Source organism: Marmota flaviventris, chromosome 14 (assembly GCF_047511675.1).
Source record: "Marmota flaviventris isolate mMarFla1 chromosome 14, mMarFla1.hap1, whole genome shotgun sequence".
NCBI lineage: Eukaryota > Metazoa > Chordata > Mammalia > Rodentia > Sciuridae > Marmota > Marmota flaviventris.
Window position 1 is genome coordinate 6,894,606 of NC_092511.1, and position 22,229 is coordinate 6,916,834.

General features: G+C 43.6%; 1 protein-coding gene across 1 annotated transcript in view; it reads right to left on the reverse strand.

The window, feature by feature from the left end:
* Positions 1–418: 418 nt before the first annotated feature.
* Positions 419–22,229, reverse strand: part of Nol10 (nucleolar protein 10) — an 80,416-nt gene continuing 58,605 nt past the window's right edge. The window contains exons 17-21 of the mRNA XM_027937875.2: positions 21,511–21,600; positions 13,632–13,805; positions 13,126–13,373; positions 4,291–4,393; positions 419–1,071 (exon numbers count right to left, since the gene is read on the reverse strand). Of these exons, the coding sequence (XP_027793676.2) occupies positions 952–1,071; positions 4,291–4,393; positions 13,126–13,373; positions 13,632–13,805; positions 21,511–21,600 (735 nt within the window). The 3' untranslated portion in view covers positions 419–951. The remainder of the gene's footprint in view (positions 1,072–4,290; positions 4,394–13,125; positions 13,374–13,631; positions 13,806–21,510; positions 21,601–22,229) is intronic.

Sequence of the window (22,229 nt, forward strand, 5' to 3'; positions counted from 1 at the left end):
CAGCTATCTGAATGAAAATATTTTATTCTGGTTCTGAGGATTGACCCCAGGGATTCTCTACTACCAAGAGACGTCCTTAGCCCTTTTTATTTACTTGTTTTTGGGGTGCTGGGGATGAAACCCAGGGCCTCAAGCACGCTGGGTAAGCACTCTACTGTTGAGCTATGCCACAGTCTCCTTTTTCTTTTTTATTTTGAGACAGGGTCTTACTAAGTCTCCCAGGCTGGCTTCGAACTTGCAATCCTCTTGCCTCGGCCTCCTGAGCTGCTGGGATTTCAGATATGCTTATTTTTTGACATGTTTCCTCCAGCAAGCTTATCTCTAATTGTATGGGGGCGTGGGGTGGGGCGGGGGAACCTACTCAATCTTGTATCAAGTTAAAAGAATAACCAGTAAAAAAAAAAAAAAGAATAACCAGTAGCTTCCATTTCTTTTTTATTATTATTAAAATTAATTTATGCTGTTGGTATAAAAATAGTTTTAAAATATCCCAAACTAATATATAAGCCAGAAAATGACCTGTCAATACCAACCTATCAACTCAAACAGGGTCAATACACAGGCACCAGGTAACATGGGAACAGTCTTTCCAGGTGGCTAACTGGAGAATGGCAGTAGACAGGATGAGGAAAAAACCCCTAGAACATGATAAATCTTTTTTTCTACATAGGAAAACTGTTCATTTCATGGCACACCTTTAAAAACATTAAAAACAACCACCTGGTTTACTTGATTAAGCGTGAAAAGAACAATATTATAAGGAGTGACAACTTAGAAAAAGCACCCTGGGGGCTACTGAGTGGCGGAATGGCAGACCTGGCATCAAACTTTGACCAGCGCACACCAGCCCTGATGTGCGGCTTGAGCACTTGCACTCCCTCATCTGACTTCATGTCCTCAAGAGGATCAGTTAGGAAGACCCTCCGAATCACATGCAGGCCATTTCCACGCTCAATGCCGCGACCGACCTCTTCTGGGTTTGGACCGCAAATGACCGGCAGAACGACGGAGTTTCTTCCTCTCTAGTCGATGCAGCTTCTCAGCCTCCTGCTGCTTCTTCTGCTGTTCTGACTAAATGGAGAAAATAAGATGAGTGGAGAAAAAAACAAAAAAGGCCAGTGCCTCTTCTGTGACCTCAGAATGCAACAGCAGAACCCCAGGGCAAGGGCCTGCCTCCCAGCTAAGGCTGCCCAGCCACTTGGTGTGGCTGCTGGACCTGGTTCCAACAAGTGCTGGAGCTGACTTTGCAGACAGGAGTGGCAGGACAAAGTCCAACTTCTCACTATGTTTTTTTTTTTTTTTTTTTGCTGGGGGTGGGGCCTGGGGGGCATGTGCTGGGGAATGAACCCAGGGCCTTGCACACTGCAGCCAACCATCTTCCAGTGTCACTTTGAAAGCAGAAATTCTAAATGCCAGGCAAGAGAAGTGCCCCATCACACTAATCTGATGAACCCACATGAACATTCTTGGTGTGCTTTAAAAAGGCCCCAAGAGCTATTAGAAGAAGGTACTTTGCTTCTCACAGGCCTCCTCTCCCAGAAGCCTTCTGCTAGAAGTTAGAGCAATGAGCTCATACATAGCCCCACATCTTTTCTTTTTAAATATTTATTTTTTAGTTGAGTTGGATGGATACAATACCTTTATTTTATTTATTTATTTATATGTGGTGCTGAGGATCGAACCCAGGGCCGCGCATGGGCTAGATGAACGCTCCACCGCTGAGCCCCAGCCCAGCCCCACAGCCTCACATTTGATGGGGCTGGGGATGCAGTTCAGGAACAGAGGACGCAGCTTGCATGCGCGAGGCCCTGGGCTCAGTCCCAGAGCTGCCTCACATTTGACGGCTCAGATGACACAGACCCTGCATGGGAGCCCAGCTAACCCAGGCAGCTGGTGGAAGTGTGTGTCTCTGCCTGAGGAGGCTCTGCTGCATTGAGAGTGCAGGGGAAAAGGCCGTCCCGCAGTCATGGGAAACCTGCACACCTACCTAGCTGCTCTCTCTTCTTCCGATCCTGACCACCTTCCTGCTGTGCAATCAATCCAACTTGGAGGTCATTTTAAGAAATTCTTAGGATTTCTTCTATATAATTTAAGAGCCATCTTATTTTAAAAGTGACAATCACCCCAGTACCTTCCAATTTAAAAACAGGAGGAGAGGCTTAGTCTCCTCCCTCCTGAAAGCAGCTGTCCCTCCCTCAGCACAGCCCAGCAGGGCTGCAGTGCTTCTCCTGTGCACTCCCACTCGACTTGGCTGAACCGAAAAGGGAATCAGGAATGTTCAATGGCACTGAGAGAGTTTACATGAAACTTGGAACAGGCACCAAGAGTCACTCTGAATGCAGTTCTGGCTTCAGGGATAAATATACGAGTAAACTGAAGAGGTTCTTGACTGAGAAGAAAAAGCTTTTATCCCTTGGCCAGCCTTCTGGCTGCAGGCAGGGAAAGCTCCATAGATGAATGGATGAAGGACAGGGAGACGTACAAATGGCTGCTGAACGTGAGACAAGACACTCAAAATTCTGAGTCATTAGGGAACTGCAAAACAAAACCATAGCGGGATGCCACTTGCCCTGTGGAATGGCTATTAGAAAAGATAAGACAATAACAAGTACTGGTGAGGATTTGGGAAAAAGTCTGTTTCTCTTTTTTTTTTTTTTTTTTTTTTATTTTAGAAAGAGAAAAAGAGAGAGAGAGAGAGAATTTTTTAATATTTATTTTTTAGTTTTCAGCGGACACAACATCTTTGTTTGTATGTGGTGCTGAGGATCGAACCCAGGGCCGCACGCAAGCCAGGCGAGGGCGCTACCGCTCGAGCCACATCCCCAGCCCCTGTTTCTCAAAAAGTTAAATAGTTAACCACATGAACCAGCCATTTTACTCTTAGATATGCATCCGAGAGAATGAAAAATGTTCATCTAAAAACATACACAGAATTTTCATAGCAGCATTATTCGTGATAGCAAAAAAGGGGAAACATCCCAAGTGTGTGTCAATGGATGAACAGAAAAGCAAAATGTGGCATAAACATTACAATGGAGTATTACTCAACCACAAAAAGGATAGAAGTTCTGACTCATGACACACCACGAATAGACCTTGAAAACAAGAAGCCAACTGCAAAAGAAAACACTGTATAGCCGAGCCGTGCCTGTAACCCCAGTGCCTCGGGCAGCTGAGACAGAAGGATAGTGAGTTCAAAGCCAACTTCAGCAAAAGTGAGGCGCTAAGCAACTGTCTCTAAATAAAATTTAATAAATAAATAAATTAATTAAATTTAGAGACCCTGTCTCTAAATAAAATACAAAATAGGGCTGGGATGTGGCTCAGTGGTCGAGTGCCCCTGAGTTCAATCCCCGGTACAAAAAAAAAGAAAAGAAAACACTGTATGATTTTATTTATGTGAAGTGTCCAGAACAGGAAAATCTATAGAGACAGGAAGTAGATCAGCAGTCACAACCAGGGGTTGGTGGGATGGGAGTATGGGGCTGCTGCTAAAGAGTACCTGGTTTCTTGTTCAGGTCATGAACATTGTCTAGAATCAGTGTGATGGTTATACAATGTAATGAGTCTATTAAAAATTAGTGACCTTTAAAAGAGTGTCTTTGGTATATAAATTGTATTTTAAAGAGAGGTAGAAACTCATTCTTCTCTACTTGGTGCATATATTTAGGACAGAGTATGAATGAGAAAATTTTTCAGAGAAATAAAACCATGTCATTTTACCCATCAGATAACAGAAAAGTATCTGAGAAGCTTATTCCTCCCACAGTTCGTAACAGGCCTTCCTACAGCCGGTTAAAGACCTCCATCTAAAACCGACCCAGAACAGGATCACCAGTGGCAAGAACTCACCTTGGGAAGCCAGGGTGCCCTAGTGAGCAAATGGGTCAGAACTAGCTGCTTCCTGGTCTTCTCTGAAGTTCACCAGAGTGTCAGGTAGTTCATACCCTTAGGCGGTTAGGACTTCTGCTTTATAAGGACACACCTCAGGCCCGGCAGTTACCGGGAACACAAGATGGCTGGCTCAGCACCACCACAGCCAACTCTGGGTCACTAAGGCCTGCTTGCCTCAGGCCACCTTCCCAGCACTGCTTCTCCTGGCTGGCGACCAGCAGGGGCTCTGGCTGTAGGGAAAATTCTAGAAAAGGCAAAATATAACTTCCTCCTTGAGGAAAGCCTGGGAAGGCAGGCCTGAGGACAGAGCACACAGGACACTACTGGAGGCTGTTTTTCCTTTGTAAATTAAAAATAAACAAACAAACAAAAATGATCACAAAACTCAAAACTCACCCTCTTTAATGTGAATGTCAACTGTTTGCTGCCAACAGTGGTGTCTGATACATTCAATGTCCCATTTTTGGCTTCGAGTTTCAAACGATCTTCAAGGGTTTTGCTATAGGAAGTTTAAAAGAATGACATATTAATTAGCATTATGTTCCATTTGAATCAAGTGTTAATTAAGACCGAGCTCATGAGGAAAAGACTTTTAAGGAGACTAACAAAAAATACACCCTAGGAACTTCTACTTCCCTCCCTTTGAAAGTCGGCTTGCTGAACGTGGCTGTTACCCAGCGGTTTAGCGCTTTTGCGCTTTCTGCCTGAGTGGCTCTGGTGAGAGCTGACTTAAGAGGGAAAAAAACACCTCTGCAGAAACCTCCAGGGGGGAGCATAGTGAGGAGGACCACTCGCCTTCTGGCCCCTCCTGCTTCTCCAGCCCAGACTCCAAAAAATTTTAAGTGGCAGTACCAAAGATTTCAATGATTGCTACTTATCTTACTAAAACATATTTGTGAGGCCAAATAAATGCAAGGAGAAATCTATTTCTGAAGCCTGCAACTTACTGTAATGGTTGGTGGCATGCTGATTCCAAGCATTTTTACTTAGGCCATGCACAATGGAGGTATTTGAGTATTCTGGCAACTTGCCAGCTTTCTACAATGGAATGAATGCAATATTAGACTTCCAGGTCAAGCCGACGTGAAGAGCTATGGTCCTTCTGATTTCCCCTTCACTCAGCCCTGACAAGTCATCGTCTCATATGGAGAGCAGCTCAGAGAGGAGCTACCTGATCCTGTTGTGTTCGCTGCTGGCTCTCTAGTGTCTTTCCTTTCAGTTGTTTTAATTTGAATTATTCTTCCCGACATACTTTATCCTAGAGTTAAATAACACTTCATTTCTTGGTCATGTTTTCCAGACTCTTCTGGGCCACTTCAGACAACCCATGCCTGTAACTGTCTGTTGTGCCCTTCAGTTCATGATCACTAGAGTAACTGAGGAGGACTGCACTTTCTAATAAAGATGTTAAATTTGAATGTCAAACCAGTTATACCATATGCCATTGCATGCTGCTATAATAATGCTTAATTATGAATCAGAACTTTGGCCTTTTTGTTAACTTCCTTGAGAGGAGAAGAAACCTGAATGAAGCCTAACAATTAGACAGCTGATTCTTCTAGACTAGCTAAAGCGACACATGCCCATCCCTGTGATGAGACTGGGAGAGGACAGGAAAGAAAAAGGGGAAGAATGTAATTTTCTTTTCTATCTCCTCTTCAAACACTTCCCCTTCGTCCCTACTCCCCCCTTGTGCCAATCCAAGCTGAATGAGCCCTTTCAGTGTCGGGAATAAACACTAAAAAACTTGATGGAATTTAAAAAAGGGCTGATTTGTGTGAAATGGTTGTCTTTTCCCTGAAATATGACTTTCCTAACTAGTAACTGAGTAGAACACAGCTCCTAGAGGATCCATGGGACAAAGCAACGCTCCTTTGAAATTCTGAAACTGATGTTTGATGTTCACACCATGAGAAATTTATTTCTAGTTTATAACTACGAGTAATGTACTAAACACACACCTTCTTTATGTAATTTGAGACATAAAGTGGTTAGCATAAAAGTGGCACTCTTTTCTAAGCAATAATGTTATTAAGAAGCACTTTTAAAGCACTTTTCATCTTCAAAGTTCTTTACAGACAAACTAATTAATCCTTTCAACATCCCTGAGACAGAAGTATTTATCCTTTATAGATGGAAAAAGGGAGGTAAAATGTGAAATGACTCGCCCCAGGCCATGCAAGGATCCAGATTCTAAAAGCAGGTTCCAATGGCAGGACCTCTCCTTCCCAGTACTGTCAGACCATACTTGATTTATAAAGTTCTGTTCAGGAAACTTGTCCACTAAGTGTTCTAAATGACAAGTTTCCACATGACTAACAGAACAAAATTAAGATTTAATGCAGCCTTTTTTTTTTTTTTTAAAAACAAGAATTCCAAAGTGACGTGCTGGGCTGCCCACAGCGTGCGGGTGCAATGTCAGCCTCAGCAAATTCCTCAGCCCGCTCATCTCATTTTTGTTCTTTCCTTTAACAGCTATAAACTCTGAGCTTCAAAGCTAACAGGGATCCTGAACAGCTATGGAGCCACTGAGACAAAGTGGGACACAGAGAACACTAATTTGGGAAGAAAAAGACTTTTCAAGTAAATTGTGGGAAATTACTACTCTTTTAAGAATGACCTTATTTCCTCCATGATAGAGCATATAAATTCTCGTTTTTGCTCAATGTGCTTGCGATGTGCACTTGTAAAAACTTGTTCTGTCTAGGCTGCCTGGAGAGACAAGCGAGTGTTAGAATGAGCCATGGCAGGAGATCAGACACAGACGGGGACTGTGTGGAGATTTCTACATAGGAAAGTTCTACTTCCTCCCTTTGAAAGTCCGTTTGCTGAATGTGGCTTCTACCCAGTGGCTCAGCGCTTTCTGCTTGAGTGGCTCTGGTACAGCTGACTTAAGAGGGAGACAGACACCTCTTCAGAACCCCCAGGGGAGCACAGTGAGGAGGACTGCATGCCTCCGGCCCTCCTCCTGTCTCCTCCAGCTCAGGCTGCAGGTCAGCAGGCATGTGGGCACTCTCTACTTGATAGTAAAGTATGTTAGGGAAAAACGTAATTGGCACAAGGTGGATGACAACAAAACCCCTTCAGATTGATGGTGACACACTAAGAAAACAGATCTGGGTTTAAAAGGCTGCAGGTGAAGTAAGATTACTCAGTACCCAACAGAGAGGGCTTCCCGGGCGTAGGGCTGTCTTAAAATAATAAGGAAAAATGGGCATCAACTACAAGGGGAAAAAAGTCAAACTAGATACTAGATGCCCCAGGAAAGCTGAGGAACTTACTTCTTTGAGGTTTTAAAATACACACTCTATAATTTCTTTAATTAGAAATATTTAATTAAAAATTATGCTCCTCAACGAAGTTTTTAATCACTTTGCAAGGAAGAGGAAGCAGAGGAGCAGGAGACAACATAAAAGTACATTTTTCAGAATTCAGGGGACTTAAGTGGAGAAACAAAACCCATGTTCTAAAAATTTAACCTTAAGTAGAAAAATCTTTCCCTATGCTATAAAGGCTGTTCAAAACTCTTTTCTTTTTTAAAAATTTTTTATTAAATATATATTTTTTAAGTTCTAGTTTATTTATTTTTATGTGGTGCTGAGAATGGAACCCAGTGCCTCCCCCATGCTAGAGCACTCTACCGCTGAGCCACAATCTCAGCCCCCCAAACTCTATTTCAATGCCTTCAGTCTGCACAGGTACTTCAAAGGCTCTACTGAAGAGACGTAAACTCAAGCGACCATGGAATCTGACCCTCATCTCTGAGCATAACTAAAATTTGCCAGGGCTGCTAATGCCCACGGCTGGGAGGAGGGGATGCTGCACTCTGCTGGGAGTGCACCTTCCTGGAGGGTGACTGGCGGCATCACACCCCCCTTTTGATCCAGCTAAGTCCATCACTGGAATAGACTGCAAAGAAATACGCTGTGAATTCACAACTGTGAAAAAGGTAAGAGAAAAACGAGAAGCAGCCTGACCACTGCAGCTAGGGGAAAATTACCTCAGTGGGGGCACATCCCCGATGGAGTATGTGAAGACGCAGTAGACCTCATCGAAAAAGCGTGCCATCGAAAAAGACATCCAAATCTTTTTTTCTGTGCGTGGTTCTGGGATTTTCTGTGTGTGGACCCTGGGATTGAACCCAGGGTCTTATGCGTGCGAGGCAAGCACTCTACCAACTGAGCTTGTCCCCAGCCCTAAGTCTTACTTTAAATGAAAAGGGCACGTTAATCAATATGATAACCTGATGCATTCATCATAAGAAAGAAAAGCCACAACTACACATAGGTGGGTGGGGATCTGCGTGGCAGTGCATGCAGCTGACAGGCTGGAAGAATGGCCACACATGGCAACGACTCGGGAGAGCTCACCATTCAGCACACAGGCTGACTGCTGACAGATCACTGTCCACACTAACTTGACAGAAGATTCTCTTTTTTTAAACATTTAAAGTTTTGAATTAAATTATTTTCAAAATAAGATGTTTAAAATGCTTTATACATAACTTCAGCTTTATCCACTATCAATGTGGAAAATGAGCTGAGGAGTAAAACGTGCCACCAGGAGCTGCTGAGCTCCCCAGTGAAGACAGGTCCTCAAAGGCAGGAACTGTCTTTAAAATCTTTGAATTTCTAGGACCTACCACAGGGTAGACACTTCAAAGACTGCTTTCATAAGAGAACTGAAGGGGCCACCCAGCAGCTAGTATTTACTACCCAGGAAGAGGAGACAGGCTCACTGACTGCAATGCTGGGCATTCTAAGGACGCGTCCTTGGTTCACCAACACAGGCATCATCAGTGCTACCTGCAGGTCCCGCGAGGCTGCTCCAGGACTGCTAATGCCCATTGCTAGGAGGAGGGGATGCGGCACGCTGCTGGGAGTGCATAGGGCACCAAAAAGGGCCAAGTGCCCAGACCCTAACTCAGGCCAGCAAGCATGGACTTGCCAATCCTCGCTCCTTGACATGATTATTTCCACACGTGCCGACTTCTCTCCCCTGTGGCTCTGAAGAGCTATACCTCTCTTGGTGGCCGTCTCCCTGGTTAGGGCTGCTGGTCCAATTTCTACCTGACTCCTCACCAAACCCCACCCATCAGTGGATTCCATTCCTTTCTCCACTTGCCCCTTTACTATGGTGATCCTCTCAGCCCACTGGCAAATCACCTCCCTCAAGTCATTGGATTGACTCCTTTTTCACTTCTAGGCTTCTGGGAAGCGTCATGTACACTAATTGTCCACAATGTTCTTTAAATCTCCCACCTGTCGTCAGACTTGTGGTCTGCCTGAGAAACGGTGGCGAGGAGCTGATCCTCCCCGCCCTCAACCCCTCTGCACAGGTGCTTGCATGGCTCTCTCCTGGGAGACCCACACTCCATGTCCCCGCGGCCCCCGGACAGCTCCTTAGGATTCACTGCCCATGTACTCCTCGGCCTGGCCTCTGAGTCTGAAGTCAGTTCTAAACAACCAGTAGCTGTGGGACAGCTCCGAGATTCAATTCACTACTCTGCACGCACCTGTACTGTTCTCAAGAGAAGTAAATGGCTTACTGGACTCCAGACTGCATTTCTGTCTCGGCTTCTCCCCAGCTTACCACTGAGCTTCAGGCCTTTTGTCTTTCTCTGTCTCTCGTTCTCCCATGGTTCTGTGATCAATGTGTTCCACACCCCTACCCCACAGTTCAGGCCCCCTCTCTTCTGTCTAGGACTACTGTGACATCTGTGAGCTGATCTCTGTGTGTCTAGTTTCTCTCCCTCTGTTTTTCTAAAACTGAGATATTTTGCTACAGGTTTCTTGGAAATAGGGACCTTTTGCACCTCTGTTTTTACAACAAACACATACTGTGTTTATTATAAAAGTCTCTACATGATTGGCAGAGGGCTTGGGACAGATGCAACCACGTTACTCTTGAACAGTCTCATGGCTTTCCAGGAAGGGCCAAGCCACTGCTGCCCATGCTCCTGCTCTTCTCGGGAAAGTTCCTCCCACCTCCTACCCTGTGCTGAGTGCCCAGGTCTGAGCCTCTCAAAAGACCATTCCAATGTGACCTCTCACAAAGACTTCCTTAATTTCCCCCAAACTAAGTCCCCCTTTCCCTCTGCCCTCCCCCCAGGGCTTCTCACAGTTCTGAGTATACCTGCTAAGGCATGAGTCCCTGGGTCTAGGATGGCACTGGGCTCACGCAGGCTCCCAAGGAGCTTTTCACACACACAGGGTGGGTGGGAGGCTGAGAAGTGGATGAACAATCTACAAATACAGTTACCTAACTGCAAGGCACAAAAACAAGTGCCGACAGACGCACGGGTTTATCTGAAGGCACATGAGGACGCTGAGCAGAGAGGACGACTCACTTGAGCCACCATGTGCCATTTGCTTTCCCTTCACAGAAATAATTTCCAAGCTGGGCAGGTCTGAATGAACACTTACACACAATGCACTCAACTCCATGCTGCCTTTTGTTGTCGCCTGTGGTAACTCGCAGAACACACATACTTCAGTTCTCTGAAGGATAATAGCTCAATGCTTCATTAAATAATATTAAGATACTGCAAATTCAGGATCTGCCACAATAATCCAGTCATGACTAGACTTCAATAAGCAGTTTGTGCCAAAGGCTAGTAAATGGCAGGCTATTCATACCAGAGGGTTGTTACTTCAAACAACAGGATTTTTCTTCTTGGCTCACGGAAGTATCATTTCTTAAGCAGCTCTTCTTCTCAAGAAGAGTGCTTAACTAAGTAAGAGTGCTTAATTGCAGAAGGTTCACTCACCTATTGTTTATTCTTAATATGACACTTTTATCTTGCTTATTTTTACATTAGTATTGTGCTCCAACCCATAGGCAGAAGGAAGAATGTTGTGTCAATAGTCACAGCCTCATCCCAAATACCAGTACCATGGCTATGCTCCGTGAGATATCACCCCAAATACCAGTACCATGGCTATTCTCGGTGAGATTTCATCCCAAATACCAGTACCATGGCTATACTCCGTGAGATATCACCCCAAATACCAGTACCATGGCTATGCTTTGTGAGATATCAGGGAAACGAACTATTTTTCAGCAGATCTTGACTGGGAGAGTTCCCGAGTTGCCTGACGTGTACTCAGGTCACAGAAGAGCCACCCTTTCAATGAGTATTTATCAAGTGTCTATTCTAAGTACTAAAACGGGAGCTAGAAACAAAGGAATAAACGAAGCGAAACAAAAATATCATATAACCTAACAACTCACTCCACAGACCCACCAGAAACAGAAGACCTCCCCTGTTTCTGATGAAACTCTACATAAAACGCCTAAGAATAACAGCATTCCCAGTGAGGTTGCACAACTGCTGGTGACAATATAAAATGGCACAGCTCTCTGCACAACCACTTGGCAGTCTCTCAGAAGACTGAACTACTGCTACATGACCTGCAATTCCATTCTAGGTATAAACCCAGGATATATAAGAACATATGGCCAGGCAAAAGTAAACCCATGTGTTCACAACCAAAAAGTGGGCAAAAGCCAGATGCTCGTCAATTGACAAATGGATAAATAAAATGTGATTTATCCATACACTAGGATGTTACTTGATCATAAAAATACACACTATAACATGATGGACATACAAACTCTATGCTAAGAGGAAGAAGCCAGACACAAAATGCTACATATCTACACAATTCCACTTCTAGGAGATATCAGAATAGGTGATCCCTGAAAACAGGAAAGCAGATTAGTGGTTCCCTAGGTCTGGGAGAGGGGAGAGTGAAGGCACGGGGTTTCTTTCTGGGGTGATGACAGTGTTCTACCATTGTGGTGACAGTTGCTAAAAACCCATGAGCTGCATGTGTTAAGCAGGTGAAGTGTATGAAATATAAATTACACCTCCAGAAAGTTACTTCAAAAACCAGAGGCAGGTAGGCAAGAACAAAAACAAAACAAAACAAAACACCTTTGAAAGATGTCAGGAATATTCCCAGCTTCTTCACTCACCAACAAATCTTCAGTTAATCAGAACCAGAATCCTGGGAAGCTTATGGATCTAAATGGAAGGACCCTATCATCTGGTGTCCTCGATGGTGCTAGAAGCTGGGGGAAGTGAAGAGGAGACAGGCATGTCTCGGCCCCGTCTACCATGTCCTCCCCACCTTCACCTCCTCACCGTCTGCTGAATGGAAACCTGACTCTGGAGAAGTACAAGGCACAGAGATAGTACTGGCCTCACCTACCACCCACCTGCCCTACCCATTCCTCTCGCAGGACGGCTCAGCTCTTCTTTCAAGACATGTCCTGTGACCATCAAGCACAACCAAACTTTGTCTATCAAAGCTCCGCCTAGAGATTTTCCAACGGACTTGAGGACCTAGCCTACTCCCTGCTGAGACATTGACAACTGAAAATTGTTCAAACAATACCACTTCTTTTTGAAATTAGATTTTTTTTTTCATGATGACAAACATTTATAACATACTGTTTTAACCATCTCAAAGGGACAGTTTGGTAGCATTAGTTCTCTGCTGTGTGGCCATCACCTCCATCTGCTTCCAGAACACCTCCAGTATCCCAGACTGCAATGCTGTCTCCCTGACACAGAAGCCCCCAACGCTCCTCCTCCAGCCCTGGGCAGCCACCCTCTGCTCTCCACTGCTATTTATTTGACTATTTTAGAATACTGTTTTTTTAAAAATCTATTTTCCTGAAAAAGGCTTAAAATTTCTAGCAAATTTTCCAAGTGAACTTTTCAATAACCAAAAAAGCTGAGATGGGGTAAAAATAACTGTGGTTCTGGTTTTTAAAAATAACTTTGTGTTAAGAGGCAAATAATTAGTTACCTCTAATTTACTATTTTCAAAGGTTTCAAACCTTGGGTCTATAAAACTTGGAACAAGACAAAAATATCTGTAGGTTAGAGAAGCTGATGGGAGAAAAGGACAACAGGAGGGTGTGCCTTTCTAGCTTGAAGTGCTCTCCCAGGTGTGCACATCCACACGCACAGGACCCGTCCTGTGCTTTACTGCGGTAACTACATTTCAAAAAGTTAAATGAACAAATTAGCCAGGGACCAGCTCAGCTTCCGCAGCTTCACCTCCTCACAGGCTGCCCGGCCCTTCAACCCTGCCCCGGACCTGCAGTCCCACCACGGGAGGAGACGCGCCATATCCAGGGCCGCCTGTCAGCAGCAAGGGAGGCAAGGGTGCCACAGGCTGGCTGCCACTCAGGTGGTACTCATGTGGCACTACTCACTTCATCAGCTTCTGCTTTGTGGCTGAGTCCTTGAAGCTTCTGAACTCTTCCCCTGCTTTGATCTCATAGAACTGGGGCTGCAGGACCGTCTGCTGGTCCTCCTGGACCTGGTGCTGCCACGTCCCCTTTCCCTCCTGCCGCAGGAGTCTGCGCTGCCTCCTGACTTCTTCCACCCAGTCTTTCTCATCATCTGAACTGTCGGAACTCTCTGCATCGCTGGGTTTTCCTTCTGGTTCTTCCTCCTCTTCCTGAAATTAAAAATGGTAAGCAGAGAGTTCCTTTTCCCCAACTAAATACCTGTCCCACCATTTTTTTTTTAAATAGCATTAGTCCATTAGAGTACGAGACACCACCCCAACATGCACACTGCACAAGTGCCTTTAATTAAATAGCTACACTCCTAGGCTGAAAGCCAAGCCCCTAGGATGGAATTAACGATACCTCAAGTGTTCCTAATTTACATGAAAAATTTTATATTAAAGAAACAGGAGCAAAGAGTACGTTACTTTTTCACGAAGTTCTTGTTCCTCTAAGAGTCTTAGTTTCTTCTTCCTTTTCTCACTAATTTTTGAAACAAGTGGATTCAAAAGCCTAAATTCTTCACTTTCTTCATCTACTTGGAAGTCAGGGTTCTCAAACATAACTTTAAATCGATCATCGGTGAGAATACTAGGAAGGTTCTATAAGAAAAACAGAAAAAAGTATGTAAAAATTTAAGTTAAAATCTAAATAAAACCCGACCAGAAAGATGGCTTACAATTCATTCTGTTGTAAAGTTAATAAACTACATGAGGCATAAATTATAATCTCTTGTAATTTCTTTAGAACTAGTTTCCAGAACTTTCTAATTGACTCTAGGTTTTATCTCCTACCAACAAAACACATTCTATTGATCTACTTGGCGACTGATCTATGGTACTTGGCCATTATACGTAACGAGCTAAGAATAAACGCTTTTGGTTAACTTCATGCTCAATACATCAGAAAGAATTTTCTTCAATTAATATTTCTAGTGCCAAGAAGCACTTTCAGCTGGGGGCTGTGGTGCACACCTGTATTCCAGACAGCAGCTGGGGCACGGGGGTCACAAGTTTGAGGAAACCTCAGTTAAGACCCTGTTTCAAATTATAAAGGGCCTGGGGTAGAGTTCAGTGATGGAGGGTTAATTAGCACACACCAGGCCCTGAGTTCAGTCCCCAGCACTGCAAAACAAAATACAACACCTTACAAAGAAATATATCGGGGGGCGGGCAGGGGACAACATGGCTAAAGCACAGCTACGACACTGAACTAAGCGAGTCTTCCACCTTCAAATTCTGTAAGTAGAAATATGCCAATGAGTTCAGTTGACACAGTGGGTGAGGACAGGGAGCAGTATAAATTTACTGAACTCCAGTAAGTTTCTTGGAAAAACAAGGATGTTTCTGTCCTTACAGGATAACTTCACCGGAATCTCTTCCCTGGGCCACTGAATTGTTCTCAAAGAATGCAGTGTATTCCCCATAACTGTGGCTATTGAGACCCATATGGATAGCTCAGGGCTGACATAACCTCCTATTTGTATCATTTTAAACAGAAAGTTTCCTAAAACGTATTACAAACTTACCTGTTCACCGAAACAGATGACAGCAACCTCAGACTGGGGCTCTTACTATTCCTTACCTTTAAGCCACAGGCCTGGAAACCAGGTTGCATCACCGACTGAGGACAGATGGCAAACCAGAGCCAACAGCCTTAAGTAGAACGGGGCCAAGCAGCCTGCAGTGGAATCCGCTCCACTGAACGGGCTTTACTTTATTGACTGTTTTGTACCTGAATTCTGAACACTATTTGTGACAGATCCACACAAACACCTGGAGATGTTTAAGATATTAAGGAATGTGGCTTAATACTTGTATATACCTAAAAACTGGTAAGGCCTTACCTAAAAATGCATGAGAGAGAGATTTCAACAAGTCTTCCCTGATTACAAGCTGCTTCTAAAACAAACTGAGGGCTAAGGAAAAAACCACAGGAAAGATCTAGTTCCTGACCACAATCTCGTGAGGAAAAAAAACAACCTGCAACAAGGGTGCTACAAGGCCCCACACGAGGAAGTCCAGCAGAGACAATTTGGGAGGAGGTTGGAGGGACGAGTGGGTTTCAAAAGGCAGAAACGTGAAGAAAGACTGGGGAGTGGCAAGTCCTCTGATGACATCAGAAGCTGGGTAATTTAAACAGGCATTTCTGACCAAGCAGACGGTCAAGGATTTTAAACACCATGACTGTTATTCTAAAGGTCTTGGGGAGCCACTATAGAGAAGGAGAGGACGACGAGGAGAAGGAGCTCTTCAGGGGTCTTTGCCAACAAACAGAACCATGCTCTAAGAATGTAAGGTGGGCTGGTGAGAAAGACCAAGAGGCCACCCTAGGAAACAGGAAAAGAGGCAGGGTCTGAACAAGGGTGATGGGAATAAAAGGTGGGCAGACACTGTTCAGGAAAGACTTACTGAGGCACATTTCTGAGGTGCAGAACTGAGAGCTACAGCTATGGGCGACACAGGAGGGTCAAGGGTTCAAAGCAGGTTTAGAAGCTGGGTGCAGTGGCACATGCCTGCAATCCCAGTGACATGGGAGGCTGAGGCAGGAGGATCACAAGCTCAAAGCTAGCCTCGGCAACTCAGCAAGACCCTGTCTCAAAACAGAAAATAAAAAGGGCTGGGATGTTGCTCAGGTAAGCACCCTTGGGTTTAATCCCTGGCACACACAAAAAGCAGGGTTAGAAATGGCTCTCCAGCAACTCGCTGCTGCGACTGGACTAGACAGCTGTGCTACCGTGTTAGGAAGCACCACGGGAGCACTGGAAAAAGGGCATGGGCGAGTAAAGGGTAAGGACTGACGCTCCACTTAACACTGGTTGCGGGTGCGACAATAGACAGTCATCTGACGCTGGAGGACTTCATCAGGTGTCAGGCAGTGTCTCAGGCAGTGGGAAGGCGACACTGCCAAAGATCCAGATAATCTCAAGTCAATAGCCATGTCAAAAAGAATGTTGCTGATTTTTTTTAAATAAATTTTTTTTTTTTTTTAGTTGTAGCAGGACTCAATATCTTTATTTTATTTACTTATTTTTATGTGGTGCTGAGGCTGGAACCCAGTTCCTCACACATACAAGATAAGCACTCTAAGCACTCTACCGCTTAGCTACAACCCCAGCCCCTGTTGCTGGTATTCTTGAGATGCTTTTCTTAATTTAAAATAAATTGCATTGCCTAAGATAGGCATGCTTTAGATGAACAATTATAAAATAAAAAAACTCCTGAACTAGCTATAAAAATAGTTCCTTCAGGGACTTTTCTTAGTCTAATTGTTTTCACAGCTGTCTTTTTAAAACAGGGGGGTGCAGGATAAGGCATAGTTAGCGATGTTTTGTAGTAGTAGACAAGTGTCTGGCTAGTGATCTCCCTATAAATACACACACACACATGCTCAACACCTACCAGCAACGTGTGAAAAACATCTGAAAGCAGTGTTCAGACCAAAGCCCAAAGAACTGCATCTGTCAATCTGAGCAGGGTGGCTACCATTAACACTGTCTCACTGGAGTAACATGGAGGAATGCTTGCCTCAACACTCGTCCCTGTCCCAGCGGAAAAGGAAGAGAAGGGGGACTGGTGAGGGCAAGGGAATTGTGCTAGTAACAGGAATGGATGTAAAGATTAGCACCTGAGGCCCGAGGTGTCCCCCTGTCCATCACGGCATCCCCCAAGTGCTCAGCACCTGCAGAATGCTAGTTGCCAGAGGGACAGCCACCCTCCAAGCAGGGGGACCTGAGCAGCAGAGAGAAGACTTAATGACTGATGCTGGGCCTTCGCCAGATATTCGGCCTGCCCACCTCTGAGTTTTCATACTGCTAACTCCCTCACTCTTCACTATGAACAAGTAAACAAGGGTCACAAAGTAAAAACTATTCGAATTTTTTTCAGGAAAATCCCCTGGCACAACAAGCCCAAGTGTCCAGTCTGAAGGGCTTACCAAGCAGCCACAATGCAGGCCAGAGTCTAGCCCAGAGTGGGCACACAGCCCAGCATGCTCGCCGCCTGCAGGTTTCCTAGCTGCTTCCCAGGCTACCTCTCTTGTTCAGAGGGGCAGCTTCTCTGGTCACCTCATGGGGAGAAGCAGCACGCAAGGGCACTTTGCCACTAGGGCTGAGTACTGCATTTTAACATCACCTTTACTACACTCTCACCTAGAAAGACCCCTTGTATGGGGTATAAAACATCAGGTTGGAAACTCTACTCCTTCAGAAAACAAATTTCGTCTAATTCCTTGTCCAACATCAGAGTGAGGTGGTATGAATCCCCAGAAAAATGGGAAAGGGAGATCCCAGGATCAGGTGATCAGTCCAGAAAGATCTAGAAGCAACTTCTTTAAAAAAAAAAAAAAAAAAAATATATATATATATATATATATATATATATATATATATATATATATATATATATATATATAATTTGTTGATGGAACTTTATTTATTTATACGCAGTGCTGAGAATTGAATCCAGTGCCTCACACATGCCAGGCAAGCGCGCTACTGCTGAGCCCCAGCCCCAGCCCCTAGAAGCAACTTCTTTAGGAAGGTAAAATTAACACAATATCTGACCTATGGAGATGATTTGAGATGAGATGAAGATATCTGGTAAAGAACTAGTTAGTGGTTGGTCAGTGATAACTACACCCCATGTGAGAGAAACAACTGCAAACTCCAGGGTAGAGATTATGTGAGAAACAAAGTTGCCATCCACCTGCCTGGAAATACTATTTTATATAGTTATAACAGTGTACATGTCCAACACAGACAAAACTAAAATCACAATGTGCCTTTACCAGGAGCAAAGGCTTATTTAAAAAAATAACCGGGCTGGGGATGTGGCTCAAGCGGTAGCGCGCTTGCCTGGCATGCGCACGGTGCTGGGTTCGATCCTCAGCACCACATACAAATAAAAATGTTGTGTCGGGCTGAGGATGTGGCTCAAGCGGTAGTGCGCTCGCCTGGCATGCAAGCGGCCCGGGTTCGATCCCCAGCACCACATACAAACAAAGATGTTGTGTCCGCCGATAATTAAAAAATAAATATTAAAAAAAAAAACTCTCTCTCTCTCTAAAAAAAAAAAATGTTGTGTCCACCGAAAACTAAAAATAAATATTAAAAATTCTCTCTCTCTCTCTCTTAAAAAAAAAAAAAGCCCAACAGTAAAAAGTTGAGGTGAAAGGAGGAAGGGTAGGGCGGAAGAAACAATGGACAGCCAATGATCTTTTTTCTTTTTTTTTTGTACGAGGGGCACTTAATCACAGAGCCACATTCCCAGCCCTTTTTTACGTGTTATTTAGAGATAGGGTTTCACTTAGTTGCTGAGGCTGGCTTTGAACTTGTGATCCTCTTGCCTCAGCCTCCTGAGCTGCTGGGATTACAGGTGTGTGCCACTGCACTCTGATTAGCCAATGATCTTAACAGAGCCCAGAGAAATGTTTTGTTTTTAAACTATTATGTATAAATGTAACTACACACACACAATTTTTTTAAACTGGTTACCAAAGAAGCTTTAAAAATAGTATATTAAAAATAATATTTAGGACATTAAAACTATCTGATCTAATGTTATATACAAATGTCTGTATGTAAACATGCCTTTTTCCTAAAGAGATGGATACTACTTTAATATAAACTCTCAGTGGTACTCAGTAATTCCTAAGGCTAAGACGCCTCTTCCACAATGTCCTCCTAGCCAGAGCACACACGGCCTGGAAACTCACACACTGCCTTGACTGAGCTGCTGCAGATCCAAGAAAAGGTGCAGTTACACAAGACTTTGCAGCACAGTGGAAAACTGGCAAAAAGGAAAGTTTTGCAGAAAGACACAGCTTGAACCCAAATCAAACCCTTACAAACAAAATCGATCACAGATGCCTGTACTTCTCGAAGCTGCTCATGCATACCCAGAGCTCACTGTGTATTTGTTGAAATAATCAATGTATTAATTCTTAGTTAGAATCCACAACACCAAGTTTAGAGGTTTGGACAAAGTCCAGACAGCGCTTATTGACACTATGTGGTGGGCCACTTCCCACCACAGGTTCAACATCAATTGTGCAATAATCATCTTACTAGACTTTTATCATGTTATCAGGGTTGGTGATATTCAGGAACACACTTCACTGTCTGCCTTCATTAAATTTCAGTTGTAGACAAAGCAGAACATCCCCACAAGATACTCACAACCAGGAGATATCAGAGTTCCTGGGGTTTTGAAGAGCACACAGTTCAAAAGCAAGAGTGATGATCTGCTGAGAGAGTTAACCATTCTTTCAAGTACTCTTTACAGTTAGAAGAAAGGATTCTTCCTTAGTTCATGAGTGATCTTTAATGTCTTCACTTTATGGCAGTTTTCCCCACTGACTATGAAGATCACTTTGCGTGTATGAAGCATTCAAGTTCATTTCTACTTCCTAGTTACTATGAATTCTCCATCTTTTCCAGTTGCTCCCAACCTCAAAAAAAACCTCCCAAAGAAAATGGGGACAAGAGAGATGATTTCTCCTTCACCTTTATCTTCACAGGGTCTTGTGAAAAACCTCTAGCATACCACGCTGCAAGACCGACCTTCTGCAGTGCTCCATCTGGGTGAGGACTCCTAAGCACAGATCACATGCGGAGCGCACAAATCCCAGCAGAGGCAGCCCCACGCTCTCTCTGAAGAAGCCCCAGGACAGGGGCTGAGACTGTGGCTCAGTGGTAGAGCACTTATAGGGCATGTGTGAGGTGCTGGGTTCAGTTCTCAGCACCACGTATGAATAAATACATATCCATCAACATCATATATATATATATATATATACCTATATCTATCTATCTATATCTAAAAAAGACGCTCTAGGACATGTATATACAAAAACCACTTCCACTCAGCTTGTGAAATGACACGGGGAAGCTGGAAAGGACCTGGCCCTGTCATGTTCAGGCCTCGGTAACAGCAGCAGCAAAGTGGATGCTTCAGGAAGCGCTCATGTTTTAGACATTTCAAGGTATACATATCCAGTTAGGAAGGTGTACAGCCACAGTACATAGATGTAAATTTAAATACTAGTAAGTTTTCCTTTCAATATTGATATAGTATTCATGTAATAAAAAAAGAAGCACAAAAGTCATATGTTTACTTAAGGAAGTAAGTAAAATTAAGATTCAAACAATATATTAAAAGAATGAAGCAAACTGGATGAAGGGATGTATTAGGAGAATTAGGAGAGTAAGGAAGAGAGGAAGGCAAGGACGTAGTGAGCCTGATTTTTGCAGAAAGCATAGCACCCAGAATGCCCCCATCTATCCCTGCATGTTACAGATGGAAAAACAGGGGCCCAGGGAAGCTGCAGGAACCTCCCAATATCACACAACCAGTGAGCGAGATGCCCAGAAACGACCCTGTCATTGAAGTCCCTGCGTATTGGGTAAGACGAGAGTGAAACAAAAATAAGCATAAGAGCTCCATTATCTCGCATTCACTTATCTGGTTAAAAACCAGAGAACAGAATAAATAGACAAATACCTACTCAGGGCTCCTCACGGCTGGCCCAGGGCACAAGGTCGGGTCTAGGCTCCCACAACTCAGGCTAGTGCCCAGCCACACCTGTGCCTTGCCTGCTTTCTCTACATGCATGAGAAAACAGGACTTCATGTCTCAAGACAAACTAGAAAAGTCTTCTCACTTCTGCACAATGTCAGCTAGGCAAAGTGCCAACCCTCATTCATTGTACAACTGATGTGTGTCTACCTTCACACCAGAAAAAGGCAGGTAGACAGGCAGCAGGTACATGTCAGCCTGCACACACAATAGTGCAAGGTTAAGTAAGAGCTGGTTACCTCCAGAATCACAAACAAGTCTAGTAAGCACAAAGAAAAAAAACTATCAGAATATTTACCAATAAAAGTAAGTAAATTATAAGACATACATAAGACAATATACAGCTATTAAAAATATTCACAAAGAATTTCTAACAAAATGGGAACCACCTGTGTTATTTTATATACCCAGGATAAATATTTTATTATATTTTTTGATTACAGTGCTTGCTATTATAGTTTATAATTTCGAGAGAGGACAAGAAGGAAATTCACTAAAATATTAATGATGTTTTTCCCTGGATAGAAGACCACGGCAGCCTTCTCCTGAATACTCTACCTTCCAAATTTCCCATATTGAGCATATACCATGTTATAGGCAGAAAAAAGAAAAAAATACATGCATTTTTAAAGTAAAAAGAAACAACAACAACAAAAAGATACATCTTACTATCAAGAAAAGTATAGGGAAAAAAACCTATCAATATTTCCTAAGCTTTATGAAATCTTACCTTAACTTTCTTTTTCCATGTAGATTTTTGTTTCTCCTCTTCTTCCTCTATTAATTTAAGAGCGAGTTCTTTGTTCACTTTTGGCAATTTCTAGTAAAGAGGGGGGAAAAAGCAAAGACATCTATATTTTCACTTTAAAAAAGGTTGGTAGTTCTGTAATGAGTATAATTTCACAAACAGGAGATAGTGAATTCTTATTTCTAAAATCAATCACACTAGAAAAAATAACACAAACAGAAGGGATGTTATAGGTAGGCCACGAGGTACAAAAATGGCAGCCTCCGCCGGCTGCTGGGAGCGCATGCCCTCCATATGCCTTTTCCCAGCATGTGGAAAATAAACGGGGAGATGCTGTATTTGACCTACATTAGCCATAGAGGGCCTAGGACTCATCCTGATCAACAGGAGGCCAGCAGGTCTGGCAAGGAAGCCTCTAACTCAAATGCTAATACTGCTAATGATAAAATGCTAATAATGCTCACTGCACGGTTTCCTGTTCCCACATGATAGATTTCAAAAGGAATTCTAGATGTGAGTCTGACAACTCTCCGGTAGCTACAGGATATCTACTGTCCTCTTGCACTCAGTGTTTTATGTTCCACATCACATCAGGCAAAACACAACTCTGACAAGTAGTGTAAAAGGCCAGAGCAAAAGCACCTGCCTTCTATGTGCAAGGTCCTTGACGTGATCTCCAGCACCACACACAAACATACACA